We start from the raw sequence: 14491 nt of genomic DNA on the forward strand, positions 1-14491 counted from the left end.
AACATTAGTATGTCAAAGAACATTGCTTTTGTTTCTACAATATTACATAGCAAACACTATTAAAGATGGTTACTGTTAGATATACGGACACTGTATGTTTAAGAATAGCAATATTTTAAAACACAACTTTAAAACTATTTTAATAATATCACTATGTCTTTACCTACCCATTGCTGTATTTTGTTTAATTATTGTATGCCTTGTGTGGATTTAAAGCATTTTTCTATAAAATAAATTAAAATTCTGTTTTCAATGCACTGGTCTATTCAACTGTTCAACTTTTTTCGCTTATGTGTGGATTTCTCAACATTTAGCCCAAATGAAATAAAGTCAAGAAACTCTACTGTGCTGATTTGAGTTTGGTTGTCCTTTTTCTTTTTCAACAGAAACTGCACCACTTTTGTCCATGGCTGTGTCTGGTATTGCATCTCAACTACATTCAAGTCAGTATGATTAAAATGCAACTCCAGACACAGCCCATGGGCAAGAATGGCAAGGTATCTGTAGTGTAACTTTATTTTAAATATGTATGTAGTGTTTTTCTCTAAGATTCAGACCCAGCAGTAGAGAAGCTGCTGTTGGATCCCTATGTTAACAGAGACTATAAACTCCATGCTGTGAAAAGGTAGAACAGGATTAATAATTGAAATTATTGAAATAATTGGTCCTGGTAACATGTGAAATTCAAAGGGACTACTGCCTACCTGGCAGTAAGATTGTTTTTTTTTTTAAATCTATCCCTGGTCATGTGACAGACACACAGGTTCTGGGATCATTAGAAGACACAGCTCTGATACACATACTGTAATGAGCCATGCACCTGTGAGTCCATCACATGACGAAGGTACACGTTTGGGTCATGGAGTCAATAAACGTAAAAATGAGGTGCAGAGTGGTGATTAGATGAGCAAGTTCTCATCTTCTCACTCCTTTTCTGAAAAATAGACCCCCATATGTGATAATCTGAGAGCAAGAAGAGCCTTTAGTAATACGGGTTGAATTGAGAGCTGCAAGTATATGCAGCTCTCACTTCAACCAGGTGGTTAGAACTCTGCTCGAGCTACTTCACTGGCTACTGCATTGCCTCCCTGTCAGGACGTATGAGATATGTCCTTGGCAAGATAAAAGGTATAACAGCAAGTATGTAAAACCAAACAAAATTTGTTTATTATATGACATACTTAAAGCAGGTCTGCTTAATGCGAATAAACCTTGTAGACGCTAGGTTGGCAGCCAGATCATCTGGATCTACTGGTCTTCTACTGGTCTTAAAGAGTAACTGCACTTTCATAAAACTTTTGCTATATCATAGAGACATATCAGAAGTTTTGATCGGTGGGGATCCGGGTGTTGAGACCCCCACCGTCGCTGAAGCAAATGTCAGCTGAGCACCCTGCATCTTCGGCTGTGATCGACGCTCCTCATCAGCCTGAAGACAGCTCACATAGACGTTCCCTTAAGCCTAACAAGGAGCGCCAATCACAGAGTGGGCAGGCAGATAAAGGTGAATTTCTCTGCCTATCTCCTCTAATTACTAGACTTTACTAATGTCTAATAGATCATGAAAGTCCTATATTGGGATGTGGAAGTCTAAAATTCTGAGTTGTGGACAACTATTGTAATTGCTGTAGCTAAATTTAAATGTCAGAACTTAATTGATCAATTCGGCCCTGATATTTGATGTAAAGTGACCCATTTACAGCCAAATATTTATATTGGCCCAATACATGTCAAATGAATTAAAGTATGACTGCAGAATCAGACTTCACATGCATCCATTCTTGAAGAGTCAGACTGGCCCACCAAGGTACCAGGGGATCCCCGGTGGGCCCTGGTACTGACAGGATAGCGGGTTACAATGATTCAGCAGAAGACAATCCTATTCGAGGTGATTTTAGAGTTGATCACTTGCCACTAGGGTCTATTTCTTACATGTTAATTCACAAATAACCTATTAGACCTTATTGATAATATATCCTGTGTGTGCAATAACAACAAAGATTATGATACAATTAATATTGGACGTGCACATGTTTTGTATAGATTCCGGAGGTTTGGCCCTTAGGATCATCTCTTCTGGTGGGCCCAAGGGACCTTAATCTGACACTGCATTCATTTAATTTCAGTTGATACAGCTGCAAGAGCCAGATCACAGCATAAAATTGTATGAGCTTAAACTATATAGTAAAAGTCATCCAAAATTTCATGTTTATTCTGAGCTCCTATTTTTGCCAATTAAGTATATTTAGACTGCGAGGAATACCTGAATACAACCTATCGATAAAAGGAAAATTACGGAAAGTTTATAGGAATTATATGACTATTAGTTTGAATGAATAAACTGAACTATTCAATGCATGTAACCAACAAGTGCACGATGAGTAGTAATGAACCCAAGAATACAAAGCTTTCGCTTGTACAGAATTAGTACAATATAAACAGACAGGGTCAGAGGCAAGATCCAGGCTTCTAACACACAGGTATGCACCAAAGCACAGAGCAGGCTTATCACTAGATAAATGACACGAGAACATGTGTGGATAACTGCCTAGTGGAGACTAGGCAAAATGGTACATTACAATACAGAAAAAAGGAGTATATTATATATTACACCCATTTTAACAAATCGGCAAATCCACTCATAAAAATTACATTGTCTGGAATTAGGAAAAAAACTTGACCCCTGACGAAGCCGTTAGTTCAGAGATACGTGTGTGGCTTCTCTATCCACATAGAGTCATAGGGTCTTGAACATGTTGGTGTAGGGTTGGGTTTTTTTTTTCAATCCTTTGTCTTCCATACTTGGATTATTTGGATTCTACCGTTCAAATTTTGGGCCACTGGACACTTCATTCGTACGGTAATATCTGTAATTTTATATGGATGCAGTGACATCTAGCATATTAATTTTGTTTATGCATCTGCAGTGTCATGGCTTATTTATTATTGTTTGCCTGATATATACACATGTTCTTTATGTGAAGTACTCTATGGTGGGATATTTGCCATTTCTCCATGGGTGATATGTCCCTGACCTAATTGTGTGTAAGCTTGGGCACATTAATTGTTTGTAATCCATGTCTGCGTTTTGCATTGTAACTTAACCCCTTAAAGGAACAGTGTCACCACAAATTTTTTTTTAATATGTTAAAGATGTTAGTGCTTTATTAAAAACGTTTGGATTAATTTGTGTGTTTGTGTGTTACTTTTTTTTATTTTTACACTTTTTCTTCCCTATGGGGGCTGCCATTTTTTTTTCCATTTCTGTATGTGTCGATTAATGACACATACAGACATGGAATACGGCAGCTCCAGTCCCATAGGGACTGCGAACGTGGCCCGTTCCATCCACTATCATGTACCCCGCTGTGTGGGAACGGCGCATGCGCCGCTCCCACACAGTTCAATTTGAAATGCGTGCCGTCTGGCGCCATTTTCCTGTGGACCGGAAGTCGCGGCCGGACAGTAATATTACTACTTCCGGTCGCGGCTTCCGGACTTGTGCACATGGAGCAGCGGCAGCAGACGGAGCGGATGGACCGGGGGGAGCGGCGGCGACTGGAGCAGGTAAGGGATTTCTATGTATGTTTGTGTTTCAGTGTGTGTTTACTACTGTATGTAAACCTACTACACTGTGTGTTAGCTCAAAAAATGGCGACACACAGTGTAGGAGGTTAGACCGTTCAAACCCCTCGTTTCTCCCGGCACTAGCCAGGATAAAGGAGGGGAGGATTCTGAGAGCTCACTAGAGCGAGGGATTTTTACCCAATTTTGCAGCATAAAGCAATGTGGTTGCTTTACCACATGCAATGCTGCAATTTTGGGAATGGCTCCATCTAGTGACCAGCAATGGAAAATATTATAAATTAGAATCCAATTGAATCCAATTTATAATATTTTCTGACTCGTGAAAAAAAAAAATAAATTAGAACAATGTTTAATCACCTACACACTAATTGTTTAACAAAAAAAAACAAAACATGTTTTGCTGGCAACACATTCCCTTTAAGGACTGAGCCTGTTTTGGCCTTAAGGACACAGCCTATTTTTTCAAATCTGACATGTGTCACTTTATGTGGTAATAACTCTGGAATGCTTTTACCTATCCAAGCGATTCTGAGATTGTTTTTTCGTGACACATTGGACTTTATGTTACTGGCAAAATTTGCTCGATACATTAAGTATTTAATTGTGAAAAACACGAAAATTTTGCTAAAAATTGCAAACATTTGCATTTTTCTAACTTTATATGTATCTGCTTGTAAGACAGATAGTAATACCACACAAAATTGTTGCTAATTAGCATCACCCATATGTCTACTTTAGATTGGCATCGTTTTTTGAACATCCTTTTATTTTTCTATGACATCACAAGGCATAGAACTTTAGCAGCAATTTCTCACATTTTCAAGAAAATTTCAAAAGGCTATTTTTACAGGGGCCAGTTCAGTTGTGAAGTGGATTTTAGGGCCTTATATATTAGAAACCCTCGATAAATCACCCCATTTTAAAAACTTCACCCCTCAAAGTATTCAAAACAGCATTTAGAAAGTTTCTTAACCCTTTAGATGTTTCACAGGAATTAAGGCAAAGTAGATGTGAAATGTTAAAATTTCTTTTTTTTTTTTTGCAGAAATTCATTTTTCATCTATTTTTTTTGTAACACAGAAAGTTTTACTAGAGAAACGCAACTCAATATCTATTGCCCAGATTCCGCAGTTTTTAGAAATACCCCACATGTGGCCCTAGTGCACTTATTGACTGAAGCACAGGCCTCAGAAGCAAAGGAGCACCTAGAGGATTTTGGGGCCTCCTTTTTATTAAAAAATATTTTAGGCTCCATGTCGGGTCTGAAAGGCTCTTGCGGCACCAAAACAGTGGAAATCCCCCAAAAGTGACCCCATTTTGGAAACTATACCCCTTGAGGAAATTATCTAGGGGTATAGTGAGCATTTTGACCACGCAGGTTTTTTTCAGAAATTATTGGAAGTAGGCCATGAAAATTAAAATCTACATTCTTTCAAAGAAAATGTAGGTTTAGCTAATTTTTTCTAATTGCCAGAAGGACTAAAAGGAGAAAATGCACCACTACTTTTGTAAAGCAATTTCTCCCGAGTAAAACAATACCCCGCATGTGGTCATAAACGGCTGTTTGGACACACGGCGGAGCTTAGAAAGGAAAGAGCGCCATTTGGCTTTTGGAGCTCAAATTTAGCAGGAATGGTTTGTGGAGACCACGTCGCATTTGCAAAGCCCCTAAGGGACCAAAACAGTGAAAACACCAAAAAAGTGACTCCATTTAGGAAACTACACCCCTTGAAGAATCCATCTAGGGGTGTAGTGAGCATTTTGAGCCCACAGGGGTTTCATAGATTTTATTAGAATTGGGCAGTGAAGATAAAAAAAATCCTTTTTTCATTTTCTCAACAAATAAAGGAATAAAAGAACCCCAACATTTGTAAAGCAACTTCTCTGGAGTACGGCAATACCCCATTTGTGGTCATAAACTGCTGTTTGGGCATACGGCAAGGATCAGAAGAGAAGGAGTGCCATTTGGCTTTTGGAGCACAGGTTTTGCTGGATTGGTTTCTTGACACCATGTCACTTTTGCAAAGCTCCTAAGGTACCAGTACAGTGGAAACTCCCCAAAAGTTACTCGATTCATGAAACTACACCCCTTGAGGAATTCATCTAGGTGTGTAGTGAGCATTTTGACTCCACAGGTGTTTCATAGATTTTATTAGAATTGGGCAGTGAAAATAAAAAAAATCCTTTTTCTTCAATAAGACGTAGATTTAGCTGAAAATGTTTCATATTCTCAAAAAATAAATGAATAAAAGCACCCCAACACTTGTAAAGCAACTTCTCCTGTGTACGGCAATACCACATATGTGGTCATAAACTGCTGTTTGGGCACAGAGTAGGGCTCAGAAGGGAAGGAGCGCCATTTGGCTTTTGGAGTGTAGATTTTGCTGGATTGGTTTCTGGGCGCTATGTCGCATTTGCAAAGTCCCTGTGGGACCAAAACAGTGGAAACCCCCAGAAGTGACCCCATTTTGGAAACTACACCCCTCAAGGTATTCACCTAGGGGTGTAGTGAGCATATTAACCCCACAGGTGATTGGCAGAAATTGGCGTGCACTCGATGTTGCAGAGTGAAAATGGTTTTTCAATAGATATGCCAATATGTGGCGCCCAGCTTGTGCCACTGGAGACACACACCCCAAAAATTGTTAAAAGGGTTCTCCCTGGTATGGCGATGCCATATATGTGGAAGTAAACTGCTGTTTGGGCACACTGTAGGGTTCAGAAGGGAGGTAGCGCCATTTGGCTTTTGGAGCGTGGATTTTGCTTGTAGTAGTTTTGTTTTGAGTCTTACTGGTGTTTCCGTTTATAATGTGGGGGTACATGTAAAGCAGGCGGAGTATATAAGGGGCATAGTCAGGTGGTATAGTGGGGTAAAAAAAAACAATAAAATAATCCATAGATGTGTGTTATGCTGTGACACAATCCTTTCTGCACAGGCCGGTGTCGCACTAATAAATGGTCTTTACTTATTCCCCTTTTGGTCCAGACTCGGCACCTTTGAAGTTTGGGGAATTTTGCTAGGAAGTGTTGTCCTGGTATAATACGGGCGCCCTCACTTCCAGCAGATATGTTTGGGCCCTCCCCTTCCTGGTTCCCTAATTTTAGGGGCCTTGATAATTCGCCACTTGAAACAGAAGAAACGTTCCCCTTGGGCCGGCACAACTGCATATTTTTATTTCCTGGCTTATTGGTGCCTTGACAAATTTTATTTTTTCATAGACGTAGTGGTACGAGTAGAAATGGAAATAATTGATCCAGCGCTGCAGTAATGTGTTTTAAAAGCAACGTATTCCCAATTTTATTTGTATCAAAAAGCTTGTTTAAAATTCGGTAACAGGCAGACTTGGCATCAAGGCAGTAGTCGGTAGGTATAGTGAGCCTACGCGTTTCAAGCACGTCAAATGCTCTTAGTCATGGCATTCATTCACTCGTAGTGGTACGAGGGCTGGTTTGTTGTGGGACGGGCTGTCGTTTTTATTGGTACCATTTTGGGGTACATGCGACTTTTTGATCACTTGTTATCGTTTTTTTTTTGAGAGGCAAGGTGACCAAAAAACAGCAATTCTGGCATATTTTGTTAGAGAATGGATTTTTTCTGTTGCCAAGTTGTGAGAGCCATAACGGTTTTACATTTTTCATCGACGGAGCTGTATGAGGGCTTGTTTTTAGCGAGATGAGTTATAGTTTTTATAGGCAACATTTTTAGGTACATGCAACTTTTTGATCACTTTTTATTTCAATTTTTGGAAGACAAAGTGACCAAAAAATAGCAATTATGTCAGTATTTTTTAGTTTTTTTTTTACGCCGTTCACTGTGCGGAATAAATAACATATAAATAAATATTTTTATAGTTAGGCTGGGTTCACACGAGCACATTAACGTCCGTAATGGACGGACGTATTTCGGCCAGAAGTCCCGGACCGAACTCAGTGCAGGGAGCCGGGCTCCTAGCATCGTAGTTATGTACGACGCTAGGAGTCCCTGCCTCTCTGCAGGACAACTGTCCCGTACTGTAATCATGTTTTCAGTACGGGACAGTAGTTCCACGGAGAGGCAGGGACTCCTAGCGTCGTACATAACTACGATGCTAGGAGCCCGGCTCCCTGCACTGAGTTCGGTCCGGGACTTCCGGCCGAAATACATCCGTCCATTACGGACATTAATGTGCTTGTGTGAACCCAGCCTTAAGGTCGTTACGGTCGCAGCGATACCAAATATGTATGGCTTTATTATTTTTTTCAATAATAAATGACTTGATAAGGGAAAAAGGGCGATTTTGTTTTGCGTTATTATTTTAAACTTTTATTGTATTTTTTACAACTTCTATTTTTACTTTTTTTACACTTTTTTTTTACACTTTTATTTAGTCCCACTAGGGGACTTGAAGGTCCAACTGTTTGTTTGATGTTCTAATACATTGCACTACCTATGTAGTGCAATGTATTAGAACTGTCAGTTGTTCACTGACAGCACGCCGATCAGGCTCCGCCTCCGGGCGGGGCCTAATCGGCTAACGTAATGGCAGATATGAAGCCATTGTTAGGCATCCTGTTGCCATAGTAGCAGTCACCAGCCTTGCCATCGCATGGCAAGGCTGCCAATTGCACACAAACCACTTTGATGCAGCGATTGCATTGAATCGCTGCATTGAAGGGGTTAATGGCAGGAATCGGAGCTAGCTCCGGTTCCTGCGGATAGATCGGGGTGTTCGCTGTAACATACAGCGGACACTCGATGCTGATGACGCCGGCTCAGCTTCTGAGCCGGAAGCTGAGCCGGCGCCATCTTGCCGATGGTACCGGCAGCCTCCTGGGCCCCGCCGACGACGGGGCATAGGAGGATTCCGTTACTGGCGGACCGGGAGGTAAGTATTAGCCCTCCGATCGCCTTTGCAGTCACCGCCAACCCAGCGATTACGTTGCTGGGGCGCCGGTGGCTATAAACTCCTCACATGCTGCGATCTCTATTGAACGCAGCATGGGAGGGGTTAATCGGTCGGATCGGAGGCTAGCTCCGGTCCTGGCCGATATCTCAGGGTGCCAGCTGTAACATAAAGCTGTCACCCGGCGGTGATGTCGCTGGCTCAGCTTCTGAGCCAGCTCCATCTCCTTCACGTACAGTTACGTGGAGATGTGTGAAAAGACCATCTCCCATCACGTAACTGTACGTGAAATGGCGCGAAGGGGTTAATAAAGACTTTTTTTTTATTATTTGAGAGGTGTAGTTTTGAATGAATGTTTTTGTGGTTGATATGGACAGAGAACTTGGGGAAGAATAAGCAATGACTACATATTGATGTATGCATAATTCCCTTGACATTAACAGTAGTAAATAGGTGACATTTAAAACAAATACCTTGAAGGATGCTCTTTATGATTGTCTCCGTGTGATCCACCAGTAGATCTGCTTTGGCGATAGCTACAAGAGAAATGTAACTTGACATATTTCTACAAAGTTCTTTGTTCCCTCTCTGGAGGAATCTCATAGCGACAGGGACAGCGAGCGACATAACTGAGGGTCTGTTGTAGTTCTGAAATGTAAATTGTAAGCAGTTGAAAAAGTATATAATATCATATAGGGCAATAAAGTTCTGTTAACTCCTTAACGACTGCCCATCGTTTTGACGGCAGGCGGTGCATGTAATTCATCTACAGTGATGTCCTTTGGCGTTGCGGTAGAAGAGGCTGATGAGTGCTCCTGTGAGCGCTCATCGTCTAAGCAAGAGCTGTAACTTACAGATCCTAAACTTAGAGAAGCCTGCTAAACACAGCTTGGATTGGAAAACATTGCGACTCCCGCTGTTTAACCCTCTGACTGCGGCATGATTAAAGGGAACTCCCCTCTTCGATCGCATCACTGGAAACCCGGTGACGCAATCAAAGACTGGAGAGTCCCTCTGCAGTCAGCCCTGGGAACCAGAAAGGAGCCCAGGGCTGTCTGTTCAGTTTGCCTGCTGTTAGGGCACACTATTCAAGCCGTAAAAATAAATGATATAACCTACACAGTGAATTTTTTCTACTCCCAAACCACACAAAAACAAAATACAATTTCTCCCGCATAAAACAAGGCCTTATATAGTCATGTCAATGAAAAAATAAAAGCGTTATGGCTGCTAAAAGGCAGAGAAGCAAAAACTAAAAAATTTATCTGGTCATTAACGCCTATTCTGGCCTGATGTGAAATGGCAATGAAGTCACCTTTAAAGAGGTAGTCTCATCTCGTATATATTTGTGGCATAGCCACAGGATATAATTTTTTATAAAAGATTTTATAAAAAGTTTTATGGTTCCATTTAAAAAAAATTATATTCTATTAAAAAAATTACATTTTTTGTAGTCCACCTAGGCAATTAAAGCGTGATTAGATTGCTCATGCAATAAACTGTAATACTTTATCTGTACTCTACTATTTTTAGGAATTCTGTGACCAGTTCTGAGGCCTAAAAAACACTGACAGAGTGATATAGGGGAGGGCATTGTAAACTTGAACTTTCTCTTGGTCATCCAAGTTGCATGACCGAGAAACCGATATTTGATTCCCCCGGTGCAGCAGTCACGAGTACCACTCTCTGCTCTGAGTAACAGCTTTAGCGGCTAATCAGGAAACCGATAGAGCCATCACTCAAAGCAGAGGGGCAAGACTGGCAGCGGGCATTGCAGGAGCACTTGCAGATCAAGTTCCCACCTTAGTGGCGCTTGCGATTGCGGCAGCGGAAGAATTAAACATTATTTTCCCAGTCATGTGGTTTGAAACAGCCGGCACCTGCTGCGTATGGTGCAGGCTCAGCTGCTGAGCCCGTGTCATACTGTGATGGCGTATATCCGATGTACTAGTGCATTGTATGTCCCTAAGGGGTTAATGGGGGCCATATACAGATCGATATCTTACAGACAGCAAAGCTGTGTGAGATACAGTCAGGGGCATAACAGCCGCAGTTGCAGGGGTGTGACCACAACCGGGCCTGGACAGGGAAGGCGGCCCGCCAGCCCCGGAACACCGTGCGAGCGACTCTCAGTTAACTGTGGCAGGGAAGAGTGACATTGACTCCCTGCCCCGCCACTAGCTCTAGTAAGCCACAGGCAGTTTTAGGCCTGTGGCCTACTAGAGGTTACAGAGCGTGCTAAGGATGTCAGCCCATGCGGCAGGCCGAAGATGCAGCAGCTCATTGAGGGAGAAGGGTTAGGGGAATTTCAATTTTTTAAAATTTTTGTTGACATTAAAGGGGACAATTGTAATGGAGGGGGTTTAACTACTATATGGTGGGCACCTATCTATTATATGGGGGCACCTAACTACTATATGGGGCCACTACCTACTATATGGGGGCACCTAACTACTACATGGAACACCTAACTACTACATGGGGCACCTAACTACTATATGGGGGCACAAAGGGGGGCCTTATTATAGTTTAAAGCTCAAAGAGGGCTCCATTAATGTTTGGGGGGCATTAATACAAGCACTATTACAGTGCAGGGCCTAAAGGAAGCACTACTCTTATTTGGGAATAGGTAGGGAGGATGCTAGAAAATAAAGAAGCCAAGGATGTCTGTGTTGTACATTCTGTAGAGACAAGCTGTGGCTGGAAGAAGTTGTCATGGCAGTCTGGACCGGATGAAGAAGAAAAGGGAAAGTGAACAACTCCAATCTGAGAAGAGGTCACCTCTGAGTCACTGGATGTAACTGTACTATATTAACTTAAATGATTAGCACAGTGCCTGTGTAGAACTGGTGCTCTATATGGTCACTGTATGGTTGTAATATTGGTCTTCATAAAGTGGTTTTTATTCAGTAATATTTTGGCGGTAGTATTCAGTAACATTATGGTGGCATTATTCAGTCACTACATAGTAATATGTGGTCATGGTGTGGAAATATTGTTTGTAGTATGGTAGGTTTTGTTCAGTAACAGTATGGTGATATTTGTTCCTTAGATAGTGGTATTCTGTGTTAACTTTATGACTGTATAACTTAGGGTCTGTTCACATCACTTTTTGGCACCACGTTTAGCATGCACAATGGGAAATCTCCCTACTTACATGGGAGCCTATGTGTGATGGATGCCACTGTATGGCATCAATCACAGGTTTACAGTAAACATATAACTTGGGGAACTTTCCCAGGGCTGGAATCCCCGGGAAAAGCATCAGGTGGTGCTTGGCCCGGGAATTTTGGCCCTGAAGAAATCCCTGACGTCACTGTCCATGTACAGACAGTGACGTCAGGGGCTCCTCCAGTCCCAGATTCCCTGGCCAGAGCGCTTCTGGTGCACTGCCCGTGGACTCCGTAGTTTAAAGCTCCTGACATCACTGTCCATATATGTACAGTGCTGTCAGCAGCACTCTCTAGGAGCAGAATTCCCGACCAGAGTGTTGCCGATGCTCTGGCTGTGTATTCCGGTATCTCAAAGCCCCCAACGTCACTGTCCATATATGGACAGTGACATCAGGGGCTTCCTCTAGAAGCTGAATCCTCAGTCAGAGGAGAGGTACATCAGGGCTCCTCCAGGAGCGAAATGCCCGGCCAGAGCGTTGCCAATGCTCTGGCCAGTTATTCCGGCATCTCAAAGCCCCTGACGTCACTTTCTATATATGAATATATAGAAAAATTGCCAGAGGCAATAGAAACCATTTTTTTCCCCAGCTACTTGCTACCTAGTAGAATTTTTAAATTGTAAGAATTACCTTTATTTAACTCAAGTAGGGACAAACAACATACAAGAGATAAGAATAGCCCAATGCAAATCATAAGCACTGAGTAAAAGTGCTAGCTGTATTCAATAGTATAGATCTGCTATCATTAAGTATAGGTACTAATTATAATCAATAGTAAAGGTCAGATGTTAACATTGCTCTAAAATAGGATTAATATAGCCCCCGACGTTTTGCAGCGTCCTCAGGGGTGTTGGGGCAAATAATGGTACGCTCCAAACAATATTTTTCCGATTTTTTCTAAGTCCTTTGACATGCGCAGTAGCGCTTATTTTCAACTTAGTCTCGGAATGTATCTATGGCCTTACTGTTATTCATCTGATTTTTTCTATGTCCTCAAACATGCGCAGTAGCATCTATCTTTCACTTAGCTTCAGACTGTATACATATTCTCGTACTATCTGTTTGACAATTTTTTTCTAAGTCTTTTGACATGCCCAGTAGCACTTTTTTGTAACTTAGTCTTGGATTGTATCTCCGGCATTAGTGTGCAGATGTGGGTGTTTGCATGTCATGGGCTGTTCCATACTAGCCCTCTATTGGCCATATGCCAAGTCTATCATAAGGGAAGGAGGTTTCTTGGCAAAGGGATATACGAGATTGGTTACACGTAACTACACACCTGGTTCAATCTAGGTGGTAGAGGATAAAGAGGCTGTTTTGTTTGGAGCGTGCCATTATATGCCCCAAAACCCCTGAGGACACTGCATCTGCAGCGAAACATGTCAGGGGGCTATATTAATCCTATTTTAGAGCAATGTTAACAGCTGACCTTTACTATTTACCATAGTTAGTACCTTTACTTAGTGATAGCTTATCTATACTATTGACTAAAGCTAGCACTTTTACTCAGTGCTTAAAGAGGCTCTGTCACCACATTATAAGTGCCCTATCGCCTACATAAGGAGATGGGCGCTATAATGTAGGTGACAGCAGTGATTTTTATTTTTAAAAAAATGATCTATTTTTACCACTTTATTAGTGTTTTTAGATTTATGCTAATGAGTTACTTAATGCCCAAGTGGGCCTATTTTTTTACTTTAGACCAAGTGGGCGTGTGACGCTGACCAATCAGCATCATGCACTCCTCTCCTATCATTTACACAGCGCATAGGGATTCTGTTAGATCACTATGCGCTGTCTTATACTAACACATTAACAATACTCAAGTGTTTAGACAGTGAATAGACATTCCACGGGATGTCTATTCACAATCTCTGCACTTCGTTATTGTTTCTATGGTAGTTACAGCAGAGGAAGCGTGATCTCGTTGTAACCTGTCATTTACCGCATCCTCTGCTGTAACTACCACAGACAGAGTAACGAAGTGCAGAGATTGTGAACAGACATCCCGTGGAATGTCTATTCACGGTCTAAACACTTCAGTATTGTGAATGTGTTAGTATAAGACAGCACATAAGGATCTAACAGGTTCCCTATGCGCTGAGTAAATGAATGGAGAGGAGTGAATGACGCTGTTTGGTCAGCGTCATACACTCCCCTGTACAACGCCCACTTGGTCTAAAGTAAAAATACGCCCACTTGGGCATTAAGCAACTCATTAGCATAAATCTAAAAACGCTCATAAAGTGGTCAAAATAGATTGTTTTTTTAAATAAAAAGCATTACTGTCACCTACATTATAGCGCCGATCTCCTTATGTAGGAGATAGGGCACTTATAATGTGGTGACAGAGTCTCTTTAAGATTTGGATTGGGTTATTCTTATCTCTTGTATGGCATAGGAACTTTGTTACTATTACTGGTCGGCACATATTGTAGTTTTGAATTCTATGTTGTTTGTCCCTACTTTATTTAAATAAAGGTATTTTTTACAATTCAACTATTCTACTAGGTAGCAAGTAGTTGGGAAAAAAACGGGTTTCTATTGCCTCTGGAAATTTTTCTATATATTCAAAGTTTTTTACCCGCCAACCACTAGGGTCTTTTTGTTATACTTTCTATATATGGACACTGAAGTCAGGGGTATTCCCAAGACAGGAGCTTGTGATGCTCTGGCCGGAGACTCCATAGTTGAAAGCCCCCATATATGGACAGTGACATAAGGGGCTTACTCAGGCTCAGTGCTCAAAGTAGTGCTGTGACCGGGAAGTTCTAGTGAAGTATCCCACTGGATGCCTATACAGTGGGATACATCAGTGTCTATTGTCGGAGGTTATAGTCGAGACTCC

General features: G+C 41.5%; 1 protein-coding gene across 1 annotated transcript in view; it reads right to left on the minus strand.

Annotated features, from left to right (window-relative positions):
- The window catches only part of VEPH1 (ventricular zone expressed PH domain containing 1), a 409378-nt gene that overhangs the window by 340667 nt on the left and 54220 nt on the right, over nt 1-14491 (minus strand). Inside the window, exon 4 of the mRNA XM_075864020.1 lies at nt 8945-9119. Within this exon, the coding sequence (XP_075720135.1) occupies nt 8945-9119 (175 nt within the window). The remainder of the gene's footprint in view (nt 1-8944; nt 9120-14491) is intronic.

Source organism: Rhinoderma darwinii, chromosome 4 (assembly GCF_050947455.1).
Source record: "Rhinoderma darwinii isolate aRhiDar2 chromosome 4, aRhiDar2.hap1, whole genome shotgun sequence".
Taxonomy (NCBI): Eukaryota; Metazoa; Chordata; class Amphibia; order Anura; family Rhinodermatidae; genus Rhinoderma; species Rhinoderma darwinii.